This window comes from Xenia sp. Carnegie-2017, unplaced genomic scaffold, assembly GCF_021976095.1.
Source record: "Xenia sp. Carnegie-2017 unplaced genomic scaffold, XeniaSp_v1 HiC_scaffold_16, whole genome shotgun sequence".
Lineage (NCBI taxonomy): Eukaryota > Metazoa > Cnidaria > Anthozoa > Malacalcyonacea > Xeniidae > Xenia > Xenia sp. Carnegie-2017.
In genome coordinates this window covers 14,492,727-14,518,734 of record NW_025813469.1, presented here as the reverse complement: position 1 = coordinate 14,518,734, position 26,008 = coordinate 14,492,727, and the positions used below count along the sequence as shown (strand labels likewise).

At 33.4% G+C, this 26,008-nt stretch overlaps 1 protein-coding gene and 1 long non-coding RNA gene across 3 annotated transcripts in view; both read right to left on the bottom strand.

Moving 5' to 3' along the window:
- The window catches only part of LOC124436151 (protein NLRC3-like), a gene marked incomplete at its 3' end in the record, with an annotated part of 63,701 nt that extends 38,422 nt beyond the window's left edge, over nucleotides 1-25,279 (bottom strand). The window contains exons 1-4 of the mRNA XM_046986075.1: nucleotides 25,073-25,279; nucleotides 23,984-24,136; nucleotides 22,639-22,706; nucleotides 20,391-22,531 (exon numbers count right to left, since the gene is read on the bottom strand). Coding sequence (XP_046842031.1) covers nucleotides 20,391-22,531; nucleotides 22,639-22,641 — 2,144 coding nt within the window. The remainder of the gene's footprint in view (nucleotides 1-20,390; nucleotides 22,532-22,638; nucleotides 22,707-23,983; nucleotides 24,137-25,072) is intronic.
- On the bottom strand, nucleotides 1,137-14,055 carry LOC124436500. 2 transcript variants are annotated; one of them, XR_006945374.1, is made up of 2 exons: nucleotides 14,044-14,055; nucleotides 1,137-1,337 (listed from the first exon to the last, which is right to left on the bottom strand). It is a non-coding gene; the product is annotated as an uncharacterized LOC124436500 (long non-coding RNA). The 2 variants fall into 2 exon arrangements; XR_006945373.1 differs by lacking the exon at nucleotides 14,044-14,055 and adding an exon at nucleotides 11,658-11,669.
- Nucleotides 25,280-26,008: the final 729 nt, after the last annotated feature.

The following is a 26,008-nucleotide window of genomic DNA, read 5'->3' as shown; positions in this document are numbered from 1 at the left end:
CCTAGGGGACGGCCAACTTTGTTGCTATACATATCCAATGATTATCAAACTAATGTTAATCGGTTCTGCGCAGCAGGTTTTTATACGACACAAATTTATGTGAAATTTTTTAATATAAATAACTCTTAATACAAAGACTTTTGTAATACATCAAAGGTTTTGTCGATCGGAAAAAATTATAATTATATTTTTCAAACCGTTTATGTGCAAAAAAAATTAGTATCTCAAATGCTATTATAAACCAACACGTTCTTTAAGGAGAAATAAACATAATTGAACTTTGCCTGATTTTACCACAAAATTTATAGTGATTTAAGCATGAAGTAAACAGATGAAGTCATGATTACAATGCTAAAGTACTCTTGTTGAAATACTGAAAAACTCGTTGAATGTGCCACATATATCTTGTAGTTCTTTGTCAAAATTAAGCACATGCTGATTTGGTGGAAATAAGAATTCCAGAAATATAAGTTAAACGCTGTAAATCTTGGGTGATGAGTCTGTCCATTCAGATTAATAAATATTCAATATGAGTTACAACAAGCAAACTGGCACGTGACCAAGTTGCAAAATATGTTTGTACATAGAGTGAGTCGTTTGAATTTTAAAAACTGTACTGATAATTTTTGTGAAAGGTCGAAGTTTGGTCTGCAAACAGAAAAAAGAAAATCGAATGACTTTAGTAAAGACTTTGTTTCATGATAACTAAAACAATACAAATCTAGTTAATAAAATTGATATGCAGATGCTGTAGGATCGCATAATAATTGTCTTTGTCTTCGTTTACAAACAAAAAAACGTCCAAGCAATGAAATTTATGTACCATTAAAAATATGTTAGATTTTATTAAATTATTCAATGGCGTTATTACTTTAATTTAATTTCTGAAGTTAATTGCGAGATATTTAAGAATAAAAAACACTTCAGGAACACTTTTTGCGCACGCAAAATATCTCCACTGTTATAATCAATAAATTTAAGAAACAGTTTTACTCACCTATGCCGTACGAATCTGCCTCAATACTTTTAGAAAAAATAAGCTTCTTTAGTGACAAAGGCTGAAAAGTGTCAAGACGATTGAGTGGTTGATATGGCATGTGATCATAAGTAATGTGAAGAAAAGATGAGACCTGTACTCAATAATTATGAAATTTTATTTATAACTTTATTTATGAACATTATTAATTGTTTGTTGACTTCCCGTGGTTTGCAGCAACTATCGTAGTTTTGACAACTTATAGAAATTTACTATTTTTTAACACTGCAAATACTTGAGATTTGCAATAAAATACATTGCTACATACACTTCATTATGCTTTAATTCTGTTAATCATTTACTGGCAAAAACGTAACACAAAGGTCAATGCATATAATGTTTTTACTGCCTTTTCAGGGATTACTATGTTACCGATTGTCGCTTGCCAATCTTCAGGTAAATAAAACCTGATGTCACATTGACATAACCAGCATGATTATTTAGTTTTGCCAAAAAACACGTTCTTTTAAACATCCTGCTAACCAGAAGATTTCCAAAGTGAACAGATTTTAGAATGAACATTGCAAAAATAAACTTGCATGCTAGCCACGTCTCTGAGACAAACACGTTCGGTATGATATTCAGTTAATTCTGATTGAAAACATCTATTTATTTAACATGTATCTATATGTCCTGGTGGACATTTGCTTCTGCAAAAAATCTTAAAAAGAAACTTCAGAAACATTATCAGTAGTTTTTAAATTTGTTTTCATACTTGTAGAGCAGGGGTCTCCAACCTAAGGCCCACGGGACAGATGCAGCTGGTTGGGCCTCTCAATCCGGCCAGGAGAGACACTTAAGAAAATAATAATATTATTAAACAAAATAAACTTTGTGCAGAAAGTTTACGTTATGTCGGAAGCCAACTAGCAAGAGTGGCTTACGTCAATTTTTCTCCCAACTTCCTACATACGTTCCAAGCACATTGCGAAATTTAAAAAGTTGAAGGATAACGTGGAAATTTTTCATATTCTTCGGCCCTCAACATGCTGGATGAAAGTACATGTGGCCCTCTGGATGTAAAGTTTGGAGACCCCTGTTGTAGAGCACTAATTCTGCAAGGACAGCATGCCGGCCAAAAGACAGCAAATTGATACAAACAAACAAAAAAAAAGAACACATTTCCGTCGCTGTAACAATGTGTCAAATAATTTGATTAAAATGTTATTTAGGCAGTACTATGATTCAGTATTAAAAGCATGCTAGCAAAAGACCATAAATTGATAAGAAGAAAGGTGCTTTTTACACGCAAAAAAACAGGAAAATTCAATTAACTTTATCAAAACATGACTACTGGCTGTTTACACTGTGAGGTCAAATATATATTCTTTAAACATGTTTAATGTAATTAGAAAATTAATTTATATTATATATGGTTAAAGCATATATATAATGTCAGTAAGTTTACAATTCTCACTTTGCAAAGCTTCACTAAGATATTTTGCACCTTCGTCACCTATATTGTTATGATAAAGACACAATTCAGTAAGTTTACAATTCTCACTTTTCAAAGCTTCACTAAGATATTTTGCACCTTCATCACCTATCTTGTTACTATAAAGAGACAATTCAGTAAGTTTACAATTCTCACTTTTCAAAGCTTCACTAAGAGATTTTGCACCTTCATCACCTATATTGTTATGAGAAAGATCCAATTCAGTAAGTTTACAATTCTCACTTTTCAAAGCTTCACTAAGAGATTTTGCACCTCCATCACCTATCTTGTTAGAAGAAAGATCCAATTCAGTAAGTTTACAATTCTCACTTTTCAAAGCTTCACTAAGAGATTTTGCACCTCCATCACCTATATTGTTATGAGAAAGAGACAATTCAGTAAGTTTACAATTCTCACTTTTCAAAGCTTCACTAAGAGATTTTGCACCTCCATCACCTATATTGTTATGAGAAAGATCCAATTCAGTAAGTTTACAATTCTCACTTTTCAAAGCTTCACTAAGAGATTTTGCACCTCCATCACCTATCTTGTTAAGAGAAAGAGACAATTCAGTAAGTTTACAATTCTCACTTTTCAAAGCTTCACTAAGAGATTTTGCACCTCCATCACCTATATTGTTATGAGAAAGACCCAATTCAGTAAGTTTACAATTCTCACTTTTCAAAGCTTCACTAAGAGATTTTGCACCTCCATCACCTATCTTGTTAGAAGAAAGATCCAATTCAGTAAGTTTACAATTCTCACTTTTCAAAGCTTCACTAAGAGATTTTGCACCTCCATCACCTATATTGTTATCAGAAAGAGACAATTTACTAAGTTTACAATTCTCACTTTTCAAAGCTTCACTAAGAGATTTTGCACCTTCGTCACCTATATTGTTACCTCTAAGATTCAATTCAGTAAGTTTACAATTCTCACTTTTCAAAGCTTCACTAAGAGATTTTGCACCTTCATCACCAATATTGTTAATATAAAGATACAATTTAGTAAGCTTACAATTCTCACTTTTCAAAGCTTCACTAAGAGATTTTGCACCTTCGTCACCTATATTGCTATATGAAAGAAGCAATTCAGTAAGTTTACAATTCTTACTTTTCAAAGCTTCACTAAGAGATTTTGCACCTTCGTCACCTATATTGCTATATGAAAGAAACAATTCAGTAAGTTTACAATTCTCACTTTTCAAAACTTCACTAAAAGATTTTGCACCTTCATCACCTATATTGTTACTTGAAAGATTCAATTCAGTAAGCTTACAATTCTCAATTTTCAAAGATTCACTAAGAGATTTTGCACCTTCATCACCTATATTGTTACTTGAAAGATTCAATTCAGTAAGCTTACAATTCTCATTTTTCAAAGCTTCTCTAAGAGATTTTGCACCTCCAACACCTATATTGTTATCAGAAAGAGACAATTTACTAAGTTTACAATTCTCACTTTTCAAAGCTTCACTAAGAGATTTTGCACCTCATCACCTATCTTGTTACTATAAGAGACAATTCAGTAAGTTTACAATTCTCACTTTTCAAAGCTTCACTAAGAGATTTTGCACCTTCATCACCTATTGTTATATAAAGAGACAATTCAGTAAGTTTACAATTCTCACTTTTCAAAGCTTCACTAAGAGATTTTGCACCTTCGTCACCTATATTGCTATATGAAAGAAGCAATTCAGTAAGTTTACAATTCTCACTTTTCAAAGCTTCACTAAGAGATTTTGCACCTACATCACCTATATTGTTATGAGAAAGACAATTCAGTAAGTTTACAATTCTCACTTTTCAAAACTTCACTAAAAGATTTTGCACCTCCATCACCTATATTGTTATGAGAAAGATCCAATTCAGTAAGTTTACAATTCTCAATTTTCAAAGATTCACTAAGAGAATTTGAGCCTCCATCACCTATCTTGTTATGAGAAAGATCCAATTCAGTAAGCTTACAATTCTCACTATTCAAAGCTTCACTAAGCGATTTTGCACCTCCATCACCTATCTTGTTATGATAAAGAGACAATTCCGTAAAATTACAATTCTCACTTTTCAAATCTTCACTAAGAGATTTTGCACCTTCATCACCTATCTTGTTATGATCAAGAGACAATTCAGTAAGTTTACAATTCTTACTTTTCAAAGCTTCACTAAGAGATTTTGCACCTTCATCACCTATCTTGTTACAATCAAGAGACAATTTACTAAGTTTACAATTCTTACTTTTTAAAGCTTCACTAAGAGATTTTGCACCTTCATCACCTATATTGTTATAGAAAGAGACAATTAAGTAAGTTTACAATTCTCACTTTTCAAAGCTTCACTAAGAGATTTTGCACCTTCATCACCTATATTGTTATGAGAAAGATCCAATTCAGTAAGTTTACAATTCTTACTTTTCAAAGCTTCACTAAGAGATTTTGCACCTCCATCACCTATGTTGTAATAAGAAAGATCCAATTCAGTAAGCTTACAGTTCTCACTTTTCAAAGCATCACAAAGAGATTTTGCACCTTCATCACCTATCTTGTTACTATAAAGATCCAATTCAGTAAGTTTACAATTCTTACTTTTCAAAGCTTCACTAAGAGATTTTGCACCTCCATCACCTATCTTGTTATGAGAAAGAGACAATTCAGTAAGTTTACAATTCTTACTTTTCAAAGCTTCACTAAGAGATTTTGCACCTCCATCACCTATCTTGTTACTATCAAGAGACAATTCCGTAAGTTTACAATTCTTACTTTTCAAAGCTTCACTAAGAGAATTTGCACATCCATCACCTATCTTGTTACTATTAAGAGACAATTCAGTAAGTATACAATTCTCACTTTTCAAAGCTTTACTAAGAGATTTTGCACCTTCGTCACCTATATTGTTACCTCTAAGATTCAATTCAGTAACTTTACAATTCTCACTTTTCAAAGCTTCACTAAGATATTTTGCACCTTTATCACCTACGTTGTTATAAGAAAGATCCACTTCAGTAAGTTGACAATTCTCACTTTTCAAAGCTTCACTAAGAGATTTTGCACCTTCATCACCTATTTTGTTACTATCAAGAGACAATTCAGTAAGTTTACAATTCTTACTTTTCAAAGCTTCACTAAGAGATTTTGCACCTCCATCACCTATCTTGTTATAAGAAAGATCCAATTCAGTAAGTTTACAATTCTCACTTTTCAAAGCTTCACTAAGAGATTTTGCACCTCCATCACCTATCTTGTTACTATCAAGAGACAATTCAGTAAGTTTACAATTCTCACTTTTCAAAGCTTCACTAAGAGACTTTGCACCTCCATCACCTATATTGTTATGAGAAAGATCCAATTCTGTAAGTTTACAATTCTCACTTTTCAAAGCTTCACTAAGAGATTTTGCACCTTCATCACCTATATTGTTACTATCAAGATCCAATTCAGTAAGTTTACAATTCTCACTTTTCAAAGCTTCACTAAGAGATTTTGCACCTCCATCACCTATCTTGTTACTATCAAGAGACAATTCAGTAAGTTTACAATTCTCACTTTTTAAAGCGTCACTAAGATAGTTTGCACCCTCATCATCTATCTTGTTACCATTGATAATTAATTTAGTAAGTTTACAATTCTTACAATTTAAAGCTTCACTAAGAGATTTTGCACCTTCTTCACCTATATTGTTATGAGAAAGATCCAATTCAGTAAGTTTACAAGTGTCACTTTTTAAAGCTTCACTAAGATACTTTGCACCTCCAGCTGCTATTTCGTTACGACTAAGAGACAATTCAGTAAGTTTACAATTCTCACTTGTCAAAGCTTCGCTAAAATATTTTACACATTTATCTCCCATGTTGTTGTCATTAATAATCAAATTAGTAAGTTTAGAATTCTCACTTTTTAAGGCTTTACTAAGATATTTTGCACCTTCTTCACCTATATAGTTTTTTCTAATTTCCAATTCACTAAGTTTACAATTTTCACTTTTTAAAGCTTTACTAAGATGCTGTGATATATTTTTAACAGAACAGGAGTTGATTTTTAAAGAAAATACATTGCATGCTGTTGCATTTGTCAAATATTCTGACAATCTAATGACGCTATGATTATCAGGAAATTGGCATGAAAAAAACGTGAGTTTTCTTATTTGTCGGCATTCAGAGAGAAATTCAAAGAAGGCGTTTGAGTCAAGAGGCGTGAAAGAAACTTTATCAACGGATATTGTTTCAGAAAAATTATTTGACTCGCAAATTGATCTCATCTCATCGTCGTCTTGTAATTCGTGTAAGCACTTCATTCCAAGAAAACCAAGTGCTTTATTACCCTCTGAGAAAAATAAATGTGCCATCCAACTTTCTAACCTGTAATTATAAAAATATCGTATTGTGAAACTTTTAAAAGTTTGGTTTAATTTATTCAAAATGATAAAGCCCTTCAGAAAAGCATCTTGAAAAAAGAAGTTTTTGTAAAACAATTATGGTAACAATAGCTAGCTACAATCTTTTGGTAGCAAATTAAAATAAGTCAGACAATGCACGCAACGTTTACCAAAGCCGAGTGCAAATTAATATTACATGAAAGTAAAAACTCCTTGCTGCTTGTCAGAACAACATTTCAGTAGCGTTGGCAGCGTGATAGTTGACTGGAAGAGGTTAGATAGGCCAAAATTCATTTAGGCATGTTTTAATTAGTTAATTCGCCAAAAACTTTCATTAAAAAAACAAATTATATCTGTATGTCATGTATGAACTAAAATGGGCCTTACAGCGCCACGGAGCAAGTTTATAAGAAGCAAAATATATGTAATTTTACTTTCACAGTAGAACCTGTATTAAGCGGCACCGTATTAAGCTTTCACCCTGTGTTAAGCTGTTATATGGCAAAGTTTCCTGGTCCAAATACTATTAAAGTGACCTTTATTAAACGTTCATCTCTATTAAACGGACGCGGTCACCTTTTCCAATGTGCTAAGCTTAATTTTTTGTTCTTTTGCACTTGTATTATACAGTCAGGTTAAGTAGGTACACCCCATAATAAAATACATTATTCAATATTTTTGTTGGAGCGTATCACTTATATTGTATACATGTCTTTATATTGTATTTATCTTCCATAAAATGACTCAAAAGATCCAAAAATATTTTCTGTTTGTGCGGACAAATACACCAGCAATTTAATGCTTCTTACGTCCCTTCAGCCATTGACAAGAAAACCTATCTCCACAAAGGGATATGCACGGAATATATAAGTTATAAACACCTTCTCTGTTGACGCGCTTGCCAATGATTATATTTTTAGCAGTTTGAGCCGTGACATTTTGTGTATACTATTTTTAATTTCTAGTTAAAACTAAGAAAAAAGTGCTTTATATAGTGTTGTTATTTGGCATGTTAACGAACAATACCGATTGGTCAACTTTAGTTTGTTAAATATTACTAAACGGTTAACTTGTAATAAGTGGTCAACCTGTATTAAACGGTCACACGAGAAATCCCCATTTGTGACTGCTTAAAACAGGTTCTAGTGTATATAGATGTAAAAGAGATTATTTTTCATGTAAAATTATAGCTACTTTTTATCTGGATCGTTTTTGCAGGAATCTCTATACACACAAAACTTTTTACGACGTTTGTCTCTCTTTCAAAAGCCTTTTTTTGTTTAAAACTCATTCTCGAAATATGTGCCTTTTACCTACAGATTTGGCAAAAGTACCCCACCCCCTGTATATGAAATTATCGTTTTAGGTTTGTGTTTGGGCCTATTTATTCTTAGAGAAATGATGACGAATATATGAACAAAAACGTACTGTTAACAATCGTGAACAATAAGCTTAATCTCACATTCAAACTAAACTGAAAGTGCAATAACATGATAACATAATAGCAACCATATTGTTGATGTCATGGTATTGTTGATCCGGAAGTTTGTAAATTGCAATTACGATGTTGAATGTTCAGCATATTGGCAGCATGCCCAATATCTTTTCACAAAAGATAAATGCTACCATAATGCATACGCCTAGTTTGCATATAGTTGTAATTGTTGTAATTAAATGTGATATTTACACATAAGTACATAATGGCAATATTTAGTTGACGACTTTTCTTCATGCACAATGAAGGCTTCTTATGCTTTGGTGCAAACGCGTATAATATCGATTGAAATAAAAAGGGAGAATGAGCTTTGGGTTCGGCTAATTTTTTAAGTGTGCGAAAATTTTGTTCAGTGAATTTTTTTCGAAAATTTTGTGCATGCTTCTACCTTGACTATCAACTCAAACTTAACAAAATAACATGAGCCCCAAGGCAGCCAATGAGCATAATGGTGAAAATTCTGAGCCTACAAGCAACTTTTTAAAAATTGCTCAATTTATCTATTATTTAGATCATTATTTTTTTTAAAATACAACTATCCACTACTAACATAATGATTTTGTTGACTAAAAATTCTGATAATTTTTTCCTTTTTTAAAGCTTAAGTTTCATAACTCCATATTGCCAGGGTTTTAGCAATATGTGTTTCCTAGGCATGCTGCATAGCCCCAAATTTAAGAAAAACAGCCAATTAACTAAGTATCGTTCACCATTTCAATTAAAAATGCTACTAAACTGTTAGTTTTATGCACATACAACGCTTACAAAATATGATTAGCACTTGCTTTAAAATGCCGGAAATTGAACTTCCGAGACGTTGAAAATCAAAATTTTCCCTGTGAGTATGTTCCCAGAACCTACAAGATGGCTAAAGCTTCTGGCGTTTCTTGAATTACGTTCCAGAAGTTCTAGATCAGTCCCTGCTGCGTAGCAAGTAATTTCTATCTGTTGAGTAGAATATTTAAATTTGTTGTCAATTGCTATCGCCGATTAGCGTTCCCATATCAGTGGTTTCACGTCACTGATTGCTTTTTCTGTGATTAACTTACAATTACAACTGTATGGGAACAACGCTTTACAAACAGAAAAACCGGTGTTTTTTTGTGAATATATATGAGATGCTCAATAACATGCTAGGTTTTAAGAAAGAGTTATTGACATACTCATTAATATACGAGGTTTGAGTAAAACGTTTGTGAATTAAAATTTTCCAGGTTAGTAGAGTTCTGAGAAGGACTGTTGGTGTTGCTGTAGACCGACGTTTCGACAACCTTAGTGGTAGTCATCTTCAGAGTCAATTAAAGGAGTAAACGTCAGGATAGCCGTTTTTGTTATCTTGTTCTTACGTCATCGTATTGTGTGTACAGAAATTGTGTTGCAGTGTGGTATTCAATTGTGTATTGTTAACGTGGATTAGTCTAAAGTTATGAGTTAGTTTTTTGTTTTTGTATTGTGAATGAGCCGTTTGTAAGGAGCCGGTAGTTATTGTGATCTCTTCAGGGGTTTTTGTTTTAAGTTGGTCTACCAACTTTCTAATGTAAGCCATTGTCTATAGTCAGTGCTGTAAGTAATACATTTAGATCACAACAATTACCGGCACCTTAGAAATGACTCATTCACAAAACAAACAAACAAGCAACTAACTCATTACTTCAGACTAATCCACAAAAACAGAACACAATTGAAACCCACACACCCACACATTTCCTGTGCACAAATTACGACGCTGTAAAAACCAGATAATAAATACGCCTAACCTGACGTTTACTCCTCACTTGACGACCGTAATATCAATACCAGCATTCCTTCTCATGACTCTACTGACCTGGACTATCTTTAGCCACAAACATGTAACGATACCACAGTATAGTTAATATACGGTAGAGCCACTCCATTGAATTTTTTCGTGCCGCGCATATCTTCTTACGCATGTGATTACCATAGTGGCAGCTAGTAAATTGCTTTTTTGACCAATAGGAATGATGAAATGGCTAACGGCAGCAAGTAATCTAATTAAATTACAGCAGCCAATTGCACACGAAGTGCACCTACTGTATATCCCTATACAGTGACGACACTCCCGGGTTCAAAACATCTACTTTAGTTTGATTTAATCAGGGGCGGATCCAGACTATGTCAAGTACGTTGCATGAACAACTCATTGAGTTCTATAAGACCTGGAGGGGAAACGTCAACAAAATTACTATAAATTATCAGCGCGCGGCCGCGTGGTCAAAAACATGGCGGATTTTGGTTGTCAAAGTCAGCGGAAAGACGCGGGCTCATACAATAAAATTTTTTTCGCCCACCCGGATTTGACAACCACAATTGCGATTATATAAAATTTCAATGCCAAGCACAAAAACTTTTAGAAATTTTATTTTTAAAACATGCTGCAAACTTGTTTGGTATACGGATGCTGAAGAAATGCCAGAAAAGGAAACATTTCATGACACCGGTAAGCAACGTAAGATTGTTTACCATTTAAAGTGTTCAGTGTTATGTTTTAAGTCAATACTTGAAGTGTGATGGTATATATTTTGTGAATGTTTTACTCCTAAGTTTTAAGTTATGTTTATCCAGTCTTATTTGTTCTTTACTTAATCGCTTGCTAGACGAGGCAAAGCAACCAGTTCTTATCGAGATATGCATATCTTAAAACTCCTTGTTTCAACTGAGTTGAAATGGAGGATTTTTCATGATATTTTCTGAAAATATGAAGCAAATAATAAGGACAGAGCTGTATTGAAATCAAATGCAGTGCAGGATTAATTAATGAGCTCTTTGGTACATGTCGTTAAAAAATACCTGTATTAAACAGCTAGCCTGGACAATTTGACAGATTTGGACAAGCATGATGGTGTGTAAAGGTTTGCTTTATGCTAAAAGTTTTATAAATGCCATCTGGTGTTTCTGTAAATGAATTGTTTGTTACACAGTGTAGTAAACAGTGTAGTAAACAGGTTAGTACATCAAAATCAAGATAAAAACTACTTTGTTCAATGTGCCAAATTTTGCTCCTACCTTGAAATATTTGCTCAAGAAAAGCTTATCATGACATGCATGAAACATTAAATATAGTACTGCATCATCTGACAAAATCCATACGTTTTTCAATTCCAGGTGATTAAAAATTCACATAAGATGCATTGGTTGCAATGAAGTTGAATGTGGAAGAAGCGAAAATTGATGGCAAAGAACTTTTTATGTCTTTTGAAAAAATACGATATCATTTAAAAGAATAAGAGTAGCAATCTAGTAAAAGAAGCCACATCTGCCTTCAACATGAGACTTTTCCAATTATGTATAGTTACTTTGTACAAAATACTATTTTAGATAAACTTGATTTTAAGTCATTCACTGATATTTTTACTAAAAGACAAAAGAAAAATTCAAAGACATAATGTAAAATTCAAAAATTTGTCAAGTTGTTTGAACCTAGAAAAAATTAGTATAGGTAACTGTAATTTGTAAGGACACAAAAGAAAAGAAGTGCAAGAAGGTTAGCATTTTTGAGAATTAATAAGTTCTTGACATACATTACACAAAGCCATAATATTATAAATAATGTCTGTATAATAACAATTATACAACATGCTAAATATCTTCACCTACATTATAATTATTTAAACAGATTTGCCTTCATGCAGCAATAAGAAAAGTGTTATGTCAGAGAAACCAATGCACTCTAATTTATGAAATCGTATTTTCAATGGGAAATTAATGTAGTTCTGTTCAGTAGTAGATCCATGGTTGTCAATAACAATCCAGTTTCTAATATCTTGGCTCAAAACAGAACCAGCAACATGATTAGAATTTCTGAATTTCGTTCTTTTGCTCTCCTAGTTCAAGATATTTTCCTCATAAGTTCTCAGTAGATTTATCAGAATATCATAATACTTTATAAGACACCCAGAATCAATCCTACCTAAAAAAACTCAAAAAAATTACATACCTATTTATAATATATTTCCAGTCGACTTAAGTCGTAGGGGTAAGCTAACTTTTCTAACTCCTTTTTGGACATTTTAACTAAGATTTACCCATCTATTCAAGAAAGACAGTTGCACCAAGCTGTTCACAAACAGTCAAAAACACAAGTATTGCGCATGTGATTATGCATTAAAGCAACAACACATTGACAGTGTAAAGAATGCCGTTTGATATTTATTTCTAATATAGCTAAAGCATTACTTGAAAAATATACGTTATTTTACAGTAGATTTACCTCATTTAAATGTGTGTGTCTATTTCACAAAACCTGAAGCATTATTTTCAATATTTTATGCTTACGGTATCGTGGTTGTTTTCGCTGGTTGTCACTACTATGAGCAGTAATAGAGATCCGTTTCGGGAGGGAGCGAATGTTAAATATTTTTCTCAAAGTGGAAGTTTTGACAACCAAAATCCGCCATTACCGCCATGTTTTTGACCACGGGGTCCAGGCCCCTTTGCCCCTCCAGGTCTTTTAGAGCTCAATGGAACAACTACGTCGTTGCCATTGAGTTCTATAAGACCTGGAGGGTAAACGTCAACAAAATTACTATAAATTATTAGCGCGCGGCCGCGTGGTCAAAAACATGGGGCGGATTTTGGTGGTCAAAATCAGCGGAGAGACGCGGGCTCATGAAATAAAAATTTTGTCGCCCACCCTGATTTGACCACCACGATTGGGTGTATAGAAAGTATCAAAACTATTTTCCTAACATAAACACTTTTTAAAATTATATTTATTAAACAATTTGCAAGCTTCCGTTGTTTGCGGATGATGAAATAGCGACAGAAAAGGAAACATTTCATGACTCCGGTAAGTAGCACAGTAGTAGTTTTACTATTTTGTTTTTAACACGATACTTGAAGAGTATTTCTACAACTAAGTTTTAATTTAAGGTTATTTTTCTCCAGTCTTGTTTGTTCTTCACTTTATCACTCGTCAGACGTGTGGTAAAGCTGCCAATTTTTATCGAGTTTTGCAACCATCTTGTATCATGATCAAGCTAAACTCTCCTCATTTGAATTGAGTTTACCTCCCAAAAGTTGGGCAGAATTTGTTCTTATTTATTTTTTAAAGATGAAGGGAAAGTTTACAACAGAGTTGTGTTAAAATTGAATGCATTGCCATGCAAAGTTAATGAGAACTATGGTATATGCCGTATAATATAAGTAACTATTAAACTGCTTGCCTGCTCAATTTGACTGACTGTATAGTGTAGACAATTATAATGGGTTTGGAAAGTTGGATTTATGCAAACAGTTGTAAAGTATTACTTCGCGTTTCTGTAAGTGAAGTATTTATTGTTATGAAAAACAGGTTACTACTTCAAAAGCAAGATAAAAGAAGTGTGTTGAACAATGTGCTAAGATTTGCTCCTACCTTGAAATTTTTGTTCAACAATAGCTTATGATTATATCATTAATATGCATGAAAAATTAAACAAATTCTTGTCTTATCTCACCAAATCCATACTTAGTATGATTCCAGGTGATCCACAAATTCACATCGGATACATTGGTTACAATGAAGTTGAATGTAGTGGAAGCAAAAATAGTTGGCTTAGAAATTCTTTGTGTCTTATGAAGAATTAGTACAAATCAATAAAAGAATTCTCTAAACAAATTTAAATTGCTCATGGTCAAGCAACCTAGTCAGAGAAGCAAAGTCTGTCTTCAACATGTGACCTTTCCAATTATGTTTAGTTCTTTGTACAAAATACTATTTTTGAGAAACTTGATTTGTAAGTCTTTCATTAATATATTTTTAGCAAGAGATAAAAGAAACAAATTCAAAGGCGTGATGGAAAATACAAAGATTTATCAAGTTGTTTATCATTTTATTCCCAATTGTTAGTTTGTACATATAAATAATTAGTATTCGTAGCTGTAAGTTGTTCAAGCTGCACAGGGGCGGATTGAAACTACGTCACATTCAGCACGCGACGTAGTTAAATTCTTCACAGCAGCGGAAAAAATTAATCAAATTTTAAATGCCCCTATTTAAAAATAAAAACAATTTGCGCCTGTGGAGTGGAAACCGTTTTGTCGAAAGGACCAAGAGCATTTTTCTATTCGTCTTTTGCAGGTTCGAGTCTCGTCTCGGTATGGTGTAGTTTGTTTCGTTGTGTGAATAATGATCATGAATTCTTTATCCGAAAATTAATTAAATTTTTTCTGTCCTCACAACGAAAGCATTAGAAAAATAAACATATTGTCAGGGTTAGGGATAGTATTATGAGAAAATTGTGCAACAACGTGCATTCACTGAGCAATGTTATTGTTTCCAAGACCTGGATTAAGATTGGGATTAAGGGATCAAGTGGCTAAAATAAATTATATTTCACTTGCGGGAGAAATACCCATAGCTAACCCACACAGAGTCAGCACGCCTTAAATTGTGCTGAATTTGGAGACTAAAATCTGTCTCTTGATTGGTTTATTGCCGTTGTGCTGATTAACGAGCCGCCGTTTTTGCTGAAATGTTCAAGCGGTGTTGTGCGAAATTCAGCACAGATTGAGATTGTTGATAGCTGAGGTTTTATCTTTGAGCTTCAAAACCAACGATTTTAATGAGAAGCATGGCATCTTTCACTGATCGAGTCGAAGATGCTTTTACGAGGAAAGATGGGACTGTTATGGCTCAACTCTACGGAGAGATGTTGGATTGCCTGAAAGTCAACAGCATTGTTACCAACGATAATTTATTGGATCGTCTCGGTGTTGATATTTTCCGAAATATCAATGCCGAAGTTTACATACCGCAGAGTGCCAAGACAAAGAACACAAATTTGGTTGCCTTAAGGTTAGAAAACTTATGACATGTTATGCATGCATGCTTACACAAGAATATATAAGCAAATATAAATTGACTTGATGTGATGCCCGATGGATTTGTTATTTGTGTTTTATTTATGTGATTCAAAACAAAACAAATTTTCGAATTTCGATCATATTTACAACGTTTCTATTGATTTATTTCTTGATGTGTTTAATAGTGTACTTAAGATAAGATATACAAAAATGAACTGAAGCATAATATTTGAAATTTACATAACATTATTTCAGATCTGCTACAAATGGCAACTGCCTCTATAGTTCATTCTCAATTCTGCTTGTTGGTGACAACTCTGTGGTGACTATTTTGAGGCTCATGACCTCTATAGAATTATTTTTATATGCTGATTATTATGCGAAACATCCATGTTTTTCAAATCTTTTTGAAACTCAGCATAACAAACACTTTGATTCCATCTCAAGCATGGTGGCCATGTCAGTCTTTTGAAGCAATTGATAGTGCTGGAAGTGGTTGTTCTGTTGCTGAACTGGTCAGGGCAGAAGCTGTGTTAAATGCAAAAGATATGGCATGGACTGGGTTTGTTTGTTTGTTGGCACTCTCTTCAGTTACATCCTGTAGCATTTTTTCTTACTATCCTGACATATACTCTAGTGCTTATAGGTGGAATTTATTATTTAACCAAAGAATTGAACCTCGAATTCGATCTAGAGCTTGTGCTTCCACTAGTAATTATTTGCGAGTTTTGTTTTGCTTTGAAGGTTCAGCTCCTCAAGCAACTGCATTCAAACACAATCACTATGTGCCTTTGATACTTGGTGGGAAGGGAACTAAAAGAAAGGGAAGTAGTCACTTGTCATAAGCTAAAAAGCCCAGTATACAAACAAAGTTGAGGTTTACACCTTCTGGTCCTACTGAGACAACCATGACAACTAAGGCTCATCCATATGGTATATCTCACAGTAGCGCTTTGGGTTCTTGTGATGCTTCTTTTATTTCATCTTCTACCTTGCAATTACCAGATAATAAAACTGCAAATGCTGATTTGCCTAGAAATCCATATGATGTTGGTTTTTATAGAGAAAAGGTGAGAGGTATGGAAATTCATGAAATTGAAAAACTTGTGAAGAATGTATTTGTACCTGATGAATGCTATGAATTTCCTAAAACTGTTGATGCAAATGGTCAGTAGGTCCTTTCACATGATTGGCTGAAGGATTATCTTTGGCTTTCATTCTCCAAGTCTTAATGGTGCTTTTTGCTTACCATGTGTTTTGTTTGGTGATAGGTTTCCCTCCAAAAACAGTCGAATTAAAATATTTTTTCAGAGCCATTAAACATTGGCCTGATGCTAAAAGTGCAATAAAAAGCATATAAGTACATCATCAGGTCTTCATGTTCACACGGCTCTTCTTAAGGATATCTTGGATCAGAGTTCGTAAAAGCCAGCCAATAAATGTCATCATTGACAGTAACTTAAAGAAAAAGATTTCAGAGAATAGGAAAAAATTAGTTCCAGTAGTTGATACCATCATTCTTCAGGGGTATGATGGCGCAGGTGCTGTTGCTGGATGCATTAATGGTCTTGCTGCAAGGATTAAGAATTTGAATGAGAAAGCCATTTACACATTGTTTCAGTCACAGATTAAATCTTAGTATTTGTGGGACTTGTGCAGTTCAGTATGTAAGAAATGTTTTGGAACATGTGAAGGAAGTTGCTAACTTTTCAACTCTTCCCAATGCAGACAACTAATTTTGGAGAAATGCATTGGAGAACGCTGTCCAGATTCTGCAAAAAAGAGATTGAAAAGTGCTTGTAAGACAAGATGGGTCGAGCGTATTACTAGCTTAGATACTTTTGAAGAACTGTATGTTGCTATTGTGTTTTCCTTGGAAGAAATGAGTTTTAACGTCGAAGGCAAGTGTAATCGTGAGACCTCTAGTAAAGCTTCCCCTCTGTTACATCTTTTGACATCTTTTGATTTTATTGCAGCATTCGTAATAACTAGATGTATTTTTGATCTTACTCTTCCAGTTACTCAGTTACTTCAGTCTTCTAGTAATGATATTGCTGACGGTTTGAACTTGATTGAGGCATTAAAAAAATTGTCGAGAACTGTAAGAAATGAAGTCGATGTTTATCATGCTAACTGGTACAGTATTGCATTAACGATGGCAGAAAAGGTAGGTGTTGAAGAGAAAAACTTAGAACTTGTGTTCGTCAGGCAATTAGAAGTAATGTTCCGTCTGAATCTGTATCTGATTACTTTAAGAAAACAATAACCATTCCTTTAGCTGATCACTTGTGTTCTGAGTTAGAAAAACGGTTTGATTCATCAGCAACTAGCATATATTATGGCTTGTTTTTAATTCCATCCAAGTTACTTTTGTGTCTTTCTTGTGGCGTTTCTTGGAAGGAAAAATTTTATTCATTTTCTTCTTTGTTCTTGGATGATCTTCCAAATCCAAAGGCTTTAGATGGTGAACTTGATCTCTGGCAGAAATACTGGGAATCGTCTTCTACAACTTGTCTTCCTGAAAATGTCTCTTCTACTTTAAAGTCGGTAAATTTTCCAGGTTTTGAGAACATAAAAGTATTGTTAAAGATCTTAGGTACTATTCCAGTCACTTCTTGTGAGTGTGAGAGGTCGTTCTCTGCTTTCGAAGACTAAAGAACTATACAAGAAGTACTATGGCTGCTGACAGGTTAAATGGTCTTGCTTTATTGTATATTCATCAGGACATTAATCTAGATATAGAAAAATTATAGATCTTTTGCAAAGACAAAGAAGAATTGAACTAGCTTTCTAGTTCGGAGTGAAAGTTCTTCATGCCTTTTTTAAACTCTTGACTGTAAAGATGACTGCCGCTAACCTCAGTCAATATAAACACAAACAATCGTTCTCAGGACTTTACTTACCTGGACGATCGAAATCTACAAACATTTTTTTGCTTTTTTTTTATTGACAACTTCATTTGATAAATTGACATAAAATCGTTTGCATAATAATCAGCATATAGGTATGACTAGACCATTATAAAATGAAATTCCATATTGATGAAGCGTAAAGAATTTTTTTAGGCTAAGTTTGTAATGAACCAGGCCGTCCATGTCGGAAACCCTCAAAGCATATTTTTTGGCGAGTTTCCTAGGCATGCTGATGAGCTCTGATATTGAGCGAAACGGTCAAAAATCGATAATTTATGAGCAAGAATGTTAGCTCATTCCAGTAATAAATATTTTAGAAGACCAACTGCAAAAACGCAGGAAATAGCGTTTTTCGCAATCCAATTTTAAAATTTTACCGGGGGGGACATGTTCCTGGACCCCCCCTAGAAAAATCGCGCTGACGGTGCGACATTGTGCCTAAGTTCATATACGAAGCTGGTCCGCCCCTGTTCAAGCAAACAGAAGAGTAGTAGTGCTTAAAAGGGTTAGCATTTTTGAAAAATTATATCTTGTTTTTGACATACATTACACAATTCCAAAAGACTGTAAGTAATACACAATAATATCTTTAGAACTTGATAAATTTCTTCGCCTACACTGTCAATTAATTATTTTGCCTTCATGCAGCAATAGACAGAGTGTTTTTGTCAGAGAAACCAATGCACTTCAGTTTCCAAATTTGTAATTTCAATGGAAAATTAATGTAGTTCTGTTCAGTAATAGACCCAAGGTTCTGCCAAGCAGTTTACAAAATACAAATTTCCAACCAACACATAATGGTGTTTTGAATTTTTTTCTTTTTTGTAGCTCTTCTAGTTCAACATACTTTCTTTATGAGTTTTCAGTAGATTTATCAGGTAATGACAATAAACTTATGATACTTATCCATGGTAAATTTCAGTTGACTTATGTCGTAGGACAGAAGCAAACATTTTCTTGCTTCCTTAGGAGCATTTTAACACAGATTTATCCATTTGAGCAAGAAAAATAGTTGCACCAAACTGTTTACAAACAGTCAAACGCATGCACAGAAGCATGAAATAAAGTATAAGTTTGACGAGATTGACAGGTCTACTAATGAATGCCGTTTGATTTTCACTTTTAAAAGGTTAAAATGTCATAAAATAACTTAAATGTTACAGCCAAAATATGCGTTTCTCTACCGTCGATTTTCTTTATTTTGATGTGTGTGTGTACTGTGTTTTTCACGCAATGCTGAAGCATTATTTTCAAATGGTATGCTGTCGGTATCGTAATTGTTTTTTTTTCTCACTTGTTTTCGTTCATATAAACAGTATTGGAAATCAGGAGGGAGTGAATATTGAAAAAATATTTTAAAGTGGAAGTTTTGACCAACAAAATCCGCCATTACCGCCATGTTTTTGACCACGGGGTCCAGGCCTCTTTTCCCCTCCAGGTCTTATAGAACTCAATGGTCGTTGCTTGCAAATTTTGAGTAAGTTGAAGGCACGGGTAAGCTTTAACTCAGCCCATTGAGGTAAATATATCTGGAATGCTAACTCCATTGAGTTCTAAAATAACTGGAGCGGCTATCTCAAGATCGGCTTTGAATATTGTATGACGCCAACAAAATGGAGGATTTTGTACTATGCCGCTGAGATTTACCGAAATTTACAGCTTTTTTGAAAATTCCGCAATTTTCCACTCCCAGATACACAAAATGTATATTTGTATTTCGGATTCGGCAAGCAATTTTTTGATGAAAATCAAGGTAAAAACCTTAAATTCAAAATTTGTGTTTTAAGTTATAGCTTACAGCTGTTTGCTTGTTGTTGTTGCTCATTTTGAAACTATTTCAAAAATAGTCCTACACTTTTAGAAAGTAGTGTTTGGAGAATCCACTAGATTTGTTTTCTCATTAGCAGATTTTTTCACTTAATGTTTGAACGTAAGGTTTATTTTATGGGCTTTATATGTATGTATCTTAGTGTGCATTATGCTGAAGTCTTTTATTTGCTGATTAAATAACTTCCCAGTGCATCCAAATACTCTAATGAAGTGCAACAACTCAGGGATCTACAGTGGTCTACATCCGCAAACATGTAAAAACCATGTTCTGAAGTATACAACAAACGCTCAAAAGAAATAATTTCTTCCAAACTCTACGCGACAGTCTAGTTTAAAACTTATCGAGGAGGCGTTACTTTAATATTTGCTCATCTGCCTGGCAAAATTAATGTTAAGAATTTGGTGATGATGAATTAACTTAGAAAAAATACATCTAGTCACATACAATATGAAGATACAATCAAACATTTTCAATGATACAAATGCTCATTGATCATAAGTTTAATACCTCTCTAGAATAACGCTGATATCTTTTCTCTTCTCTTTCTTTTCATTTCCAACCAAACCAGCAGCAAATTCGACTACCAAATGCCATTTAGGATCTTCAACATGATCATCCAAAAACTTTCCAATGTTTTGCCAATTGTCAACAATATACCACGCTGCAAAAAACTCTTGAAGAGTCAAATGAAGAAAACAGTAAAGATGGTGTTCATCATCATAAATCTTATTGAAAATGCCACAGTTTTCCAGATTTTTAAAGTTACTGTTACTTTTTCTTTCAAAAATCAGGCGTCCGTCTTTAAGCCCTTCCATGGCAACATATTTTATTTCTTGTAGATCTTTGTCAAGCTTGGATGGTAAAGGAATACTCAAGTAATCCTTTTCTGTAGTCTTGTCCCTGAGAAGGGGATGGCTTTGCCATAGTAATACTTTAATTGCTCTATCGTACAATTCAGTGATAGTCTTTGGACTATAGTTTTCATCATCTGCAAAACATTCCTTTAAGGTCATACAAACAATTTTAGTGTTAATAGGGATGTAACAAAAGCTGCGAAGTTCAAGAGAAATTTCAATCTTATTTAGAATACGGTCAGCAATATTCCTATCTTCATGACAAAACTTTTCCACGAATTCTTTTATCTCATCCTCAAAAAAGCCCAAGATTTCAACTGTCCTCGCGAATTCCATATCTCGAAATTTATGTTCAGCTGTGGGTCGTGATGTAATAAGAACAGTAACATCAGGCAATAGTTTACCTTCAAGTAGCATACTTAAGTGTGTAATGACGTGCCTTTTTTCATTAGGGGACCCTGAGTCGTCAGTTCGAAGATCTCCATTATCTAAAGGCAATTCATCAAGACCGTCGACGACAAGAACAGTTCTTTCAGGATTTAACATTATAAATTCGTAAATATCTGAAAACAGTTCAAATGAAAATCCAACGCAACTCTTTAACATTTTTTCAAAAGTAATGTACTTCTCTTTAATCGCACGACATTGCAATAAAATGACCAGCTTATCGCGCCAAAAGTCGTCTTCATTTGTCTTCCATTCATGAATAAGTTTTTTCGTCAACATAGTTTTACCAATTCCTGGCCTTCCAATGACTAAAATGGAGCTAGGATACGACTTGCTATTTGGAATTGACTTAAAAATGTCAGTTGCTCTTGTGAGTTTTTTCGCACTTTCATTAGGTTTGAAATGACAATGAAGGATCTCGTGTCTTTCATGCGTTTCTGGGTAAGCTTTACTTAATTGTCTTTCTGCTTGCATTATGACGTTGACATAAATATCTTTAAGATTTTGGACAGACATTTGTGCATTGCCTACGTTATCGTGGATATTAAATAGTTTGTTCAAGTGAAGTTTATTTTTTATTTCTTTTATCCATTTTCGAAATTCTGCACGTTTTTGGAGTATGTATACCGTGAAAAACTCCTTATCTGATGTGAAAAAATTGTCACTACTGGCCTTATTTAATAGGTATATTAGCTGACATATCGTCATTATTATCGATAAAACATCAACAGCTACAACAAATTTAATCCACCATTCACTGTTACCATCGCGAATTTCACAATTAAGGAAAGTTTCGTTATATGGAGGAAGAATTATACTGTTGAACGAAGAGTTTTCGTTTGTTGTTGGACGCCACGAACAAGAATATTCAATGGGAAACATGGATGGAAGCAGTACTGTAACAAATCTAGACAACCCGATCACGCGTACAGTCAAATAAATGATGTAATAATAGAATGCCCAAGAACTAGATGCAACCTTTCTGACTTCACTGCTTCTTTCTGACAAGAACTTATCAAAGTTTTTAAGTCGATTGCTCACAGACTGTCCATAGATCATACCCCAAAAAAAGAGAAAAAAGAAATTGAAGGACACCACATATATATTATCCCAAGTTTCATTTTGGTATTGTCTCAAACAACTTGATTCAATGTTCTTTATAAGAGAAGTTTCTTGGAATTTTGAAATCATCTTGTCATTACAAGTAAAAGAAGTTTGACGATCGAATGTTTTTGAAATTCCAGGAGCGATGATTGTAAATGTCAAATAGATAGACAGCAGTATTTTTTCAAACAAGGGAAAACAATTCAGTGGTATGGCTCTGAAAATAGCATCCATTTTCGGATCCTTTAAAAAATAATGAAATAGACATGACTAACTTAGTTTCAACAATCCCCGTATAGACATAGACCACATTTGTAAGAGCATAAAATGCGGTATAAAATAATACAGACCATTATTTGTGGCTTCAGTTAGCTCCACACAGTTTGGCTTCCAGATTGTATATATGAACAATTTCAGCCTATATTGTAGCAAAAATGTATAATTTGGTTGCAATATGTAGTAGCTATGAAAAAATCCAGTAACAACAACAGTAATAATACTATAATAAAAATAATTTTAAATTTTAGCAGGTCAATCTTGTAAGTTTAAAAAGTATAGCTGTTTTCATTAGGATACCTGCATGCAAATTATTTCAGTAAAATAAAAAAATTACTAGAATTTATGCGATAGAGTTCCATAATAAAAAACATTTAAAATGTCCAAAAGGTTAAAAGATAAAAAATACGATAGTATACACTAAAAAATTACAAATTAGTTTAGATTATAATATAAATGATACTTAAAATATAATTTACGCTCGTCCTTGAATCTTAGTAAAGGCATTTCTCTTCTATAGCTGTATGGAAGTTAATTACTTTAGCAATTTCGCAATATAAATGTTCCGGAAGATATTAGGATTATTTTGAAGAATTTTCAAAATCAGTTCGATCAGGGTAACTAATGGGTTTTGTTTTCCATAGCACGATTTTTAACAAATTTTGTAAAAGCTTAAAAAAATCTTGAAAAGCTTAAGTCACATAACGTGCATTGATTTAGTTATACGATATCCTAAAATACCTATCATTTCTTTCTAAAATACCTATTTTAGAATATTGTGAATTCAAGCAAATAATTAAAAAATAACGAAGACAAATGGGGCGTCAGTTATAAAAAATCTGTAGCTTGCAAACCAAACGTCACTGAATATGGAATATACAAAAGGTCACTCGTGTCGGACCCTTTGATGTTTTTGTCCTCGCGTATGTTGTGCCGCATATATTGGCAGCCATTATTCCAGTAAGATATTTAGGAGTTTTCACTTGTTCCCAACCACTTAAATGACACGACGTCATTTCTTATATTGAAATTATTTCCATTTCATTGTAAAAAAATGACGTCATGTAATTACAGTGGTTGAAAACAAGTGAAAACCCGAAGTATCTTGCTGGAATGATGGCGGCCGTGAGGATGCAGTGCTCACTTGAGTGGCCCTTCTGTATAATTTTTATTCTGTGAAAACGTGTTTTACTGATGACGTTACAAGTTACTAACATGGCCACTTGAAACGTTTGCACATTAGGTCCGTATTCAGCAATAAAATTAACTAACTTTTAGCGAACTGAAAATATTTATTTATATATCAAATTAAATCAAGCACTGTGGATTTTTAGTTACAGAGAAAAAAAGAGGCGATCAAAAACTTTAAACAAGGCAGATGGTCAATCCGTTTGTACTCCTGATGATGACCTCGTGTACCTGTGGATTTACCCGAGAAACGTCACGATGATGCACACCATGTTCATGAGAGTGAAAAGCTCACAACTCAATTGTCTGAATGTTCATATGAGTCCATGCCTTCATTGTTTATTGACATCATTTACCTTGATGTGGCCACCTCTTTCTGACTGGCTGATAATGAGGAGGAAACAAGTACTGAATACGTAATTACTGTGCATATGTGTAGATTATCACACAAATCTACACTTTGTGCAGATTTAATATACTGTTTATCTAGAAGAGGACCGATTTTAAGCAACTGAACTGCTAACATTTCTCAATAAAATCCCTGAAGAATTGTACCAAAGGGTCTTTATTGACAGCTTCGCTTGCCGAGGTGATGGGAGCATATTACAAATATCTACGCTATTCTTGAATGATTTTGAACAGACTCCCACTGCGTATAATTTTATAAATCTTAAATTCACAAATTGAAAATTACATGAAATGCCGTAGAATTATTAAACTTTCATAACTTTTCAGCAACATTAGAAGTAGTGTACAGAATGCAAGAAGTTCTGATATAAAATTTGTCTTCAGAATCATGTGTTTAATTACTTATAATTATTCATCATCCACCAAAATGTATTAGTTTTAGCAATTTAAAGTGAACATACAACAAATATCTATGCTATTCTTGAATTACTATGAAAAGAATCTTACTGTAAAATGATTTGATATCCTTCATAAAATAGTTGCAAACACCGTGATATTAGATGTATTCAGGATATGAGCTTTCACCTATATTTATTACGCTACGTGTAAATTCAATATGCGATTTAAATAAAGTCGTGGCAAAGCAAAGTCACCATGAAAATGTGAAGATGTGAAATAAGAGTTTACGCTGACAACATGTATGGAAATATCTTTCGAATTACGTGCAAGGTTCACACTCTCAACTTAAACAAAATCACCTTTTGCTTTCGTTTCTTGGTTTATTTATTAGCTACATTTGGCCAGTATTTATAGTATTTCTCAATATTTGGTAAATATTGTTGTTTTATCTAATAAATTTCATAAAAGCACAAGTACAAATCAAGAAAATAAGAAACAATTTCTCTCACTTACGTCCGATCCTTTTTGTCTGTACGTTTAGGAATAGGTGGGACTTGAAATTCTTTACCAAACACAGGCTTCTTTTACATCTCACTATGTAACGGAAATGATAAAAAGCAAAGAAAACAGGATCTTGTTATACTCTATCATCAGAAAATTCCACGCGTGTTGGCAACGCCAAGTCCAAAAACCAATAAAATACTTGCTATTATGGTTTCTCGCGCGTGCGTCACGAAATAATGAAATGCGTGATTATGTAACTACTGCGTCACACAAATGATAGTATTGCATATGGTATTTTCAAAACTAATGTGGTCTATATTCTTGTGTAATTTCATTTGTACTGTTATATCAAACTATGCAAATAACTAGCGATTTATTAACTCTGCGTATAATAAATCTTAAGCAATGACGACAAAGTGAACAAAACACTATCATTAAAGTTGTGAAAGAACTTTCAAAATTTTAACAATACAAGTAGATATACAAATTATTCATCATGTGAACATATCGTGATTCATTATAATTAAATCATAATATTATGTAAAATTACATATTGTATACTGTCAAGTTCTTTTGAAATTATTTACATAAGGTATTGTTATGAATATTTTCAGCTCCACATTAATCTTTAATACTGTCACATTATAGGAATATATAGTAGGGCCACTTCGCTGTGCAACTGGCTGCTGTATATTTAATTAGTTTACTGGCTGCCGTTTGCCATTTCGTCAATCGTATTTGTCACACAATGCAATTTACTGGATGCCAATATGGTAATCACATGCGTAATAAGATATACGTGGCACGTAAAAATTAAATGAACTGGCTCTACTGTATGTTCTCTATACTGTGATACTATCGATGAATGTTCGTTCATGCCACTTTCCCTCAAGAAATCTTTTTTTGTCACACGCTCTTTTAATCTGTAGGTTAAAGTGTATGGTT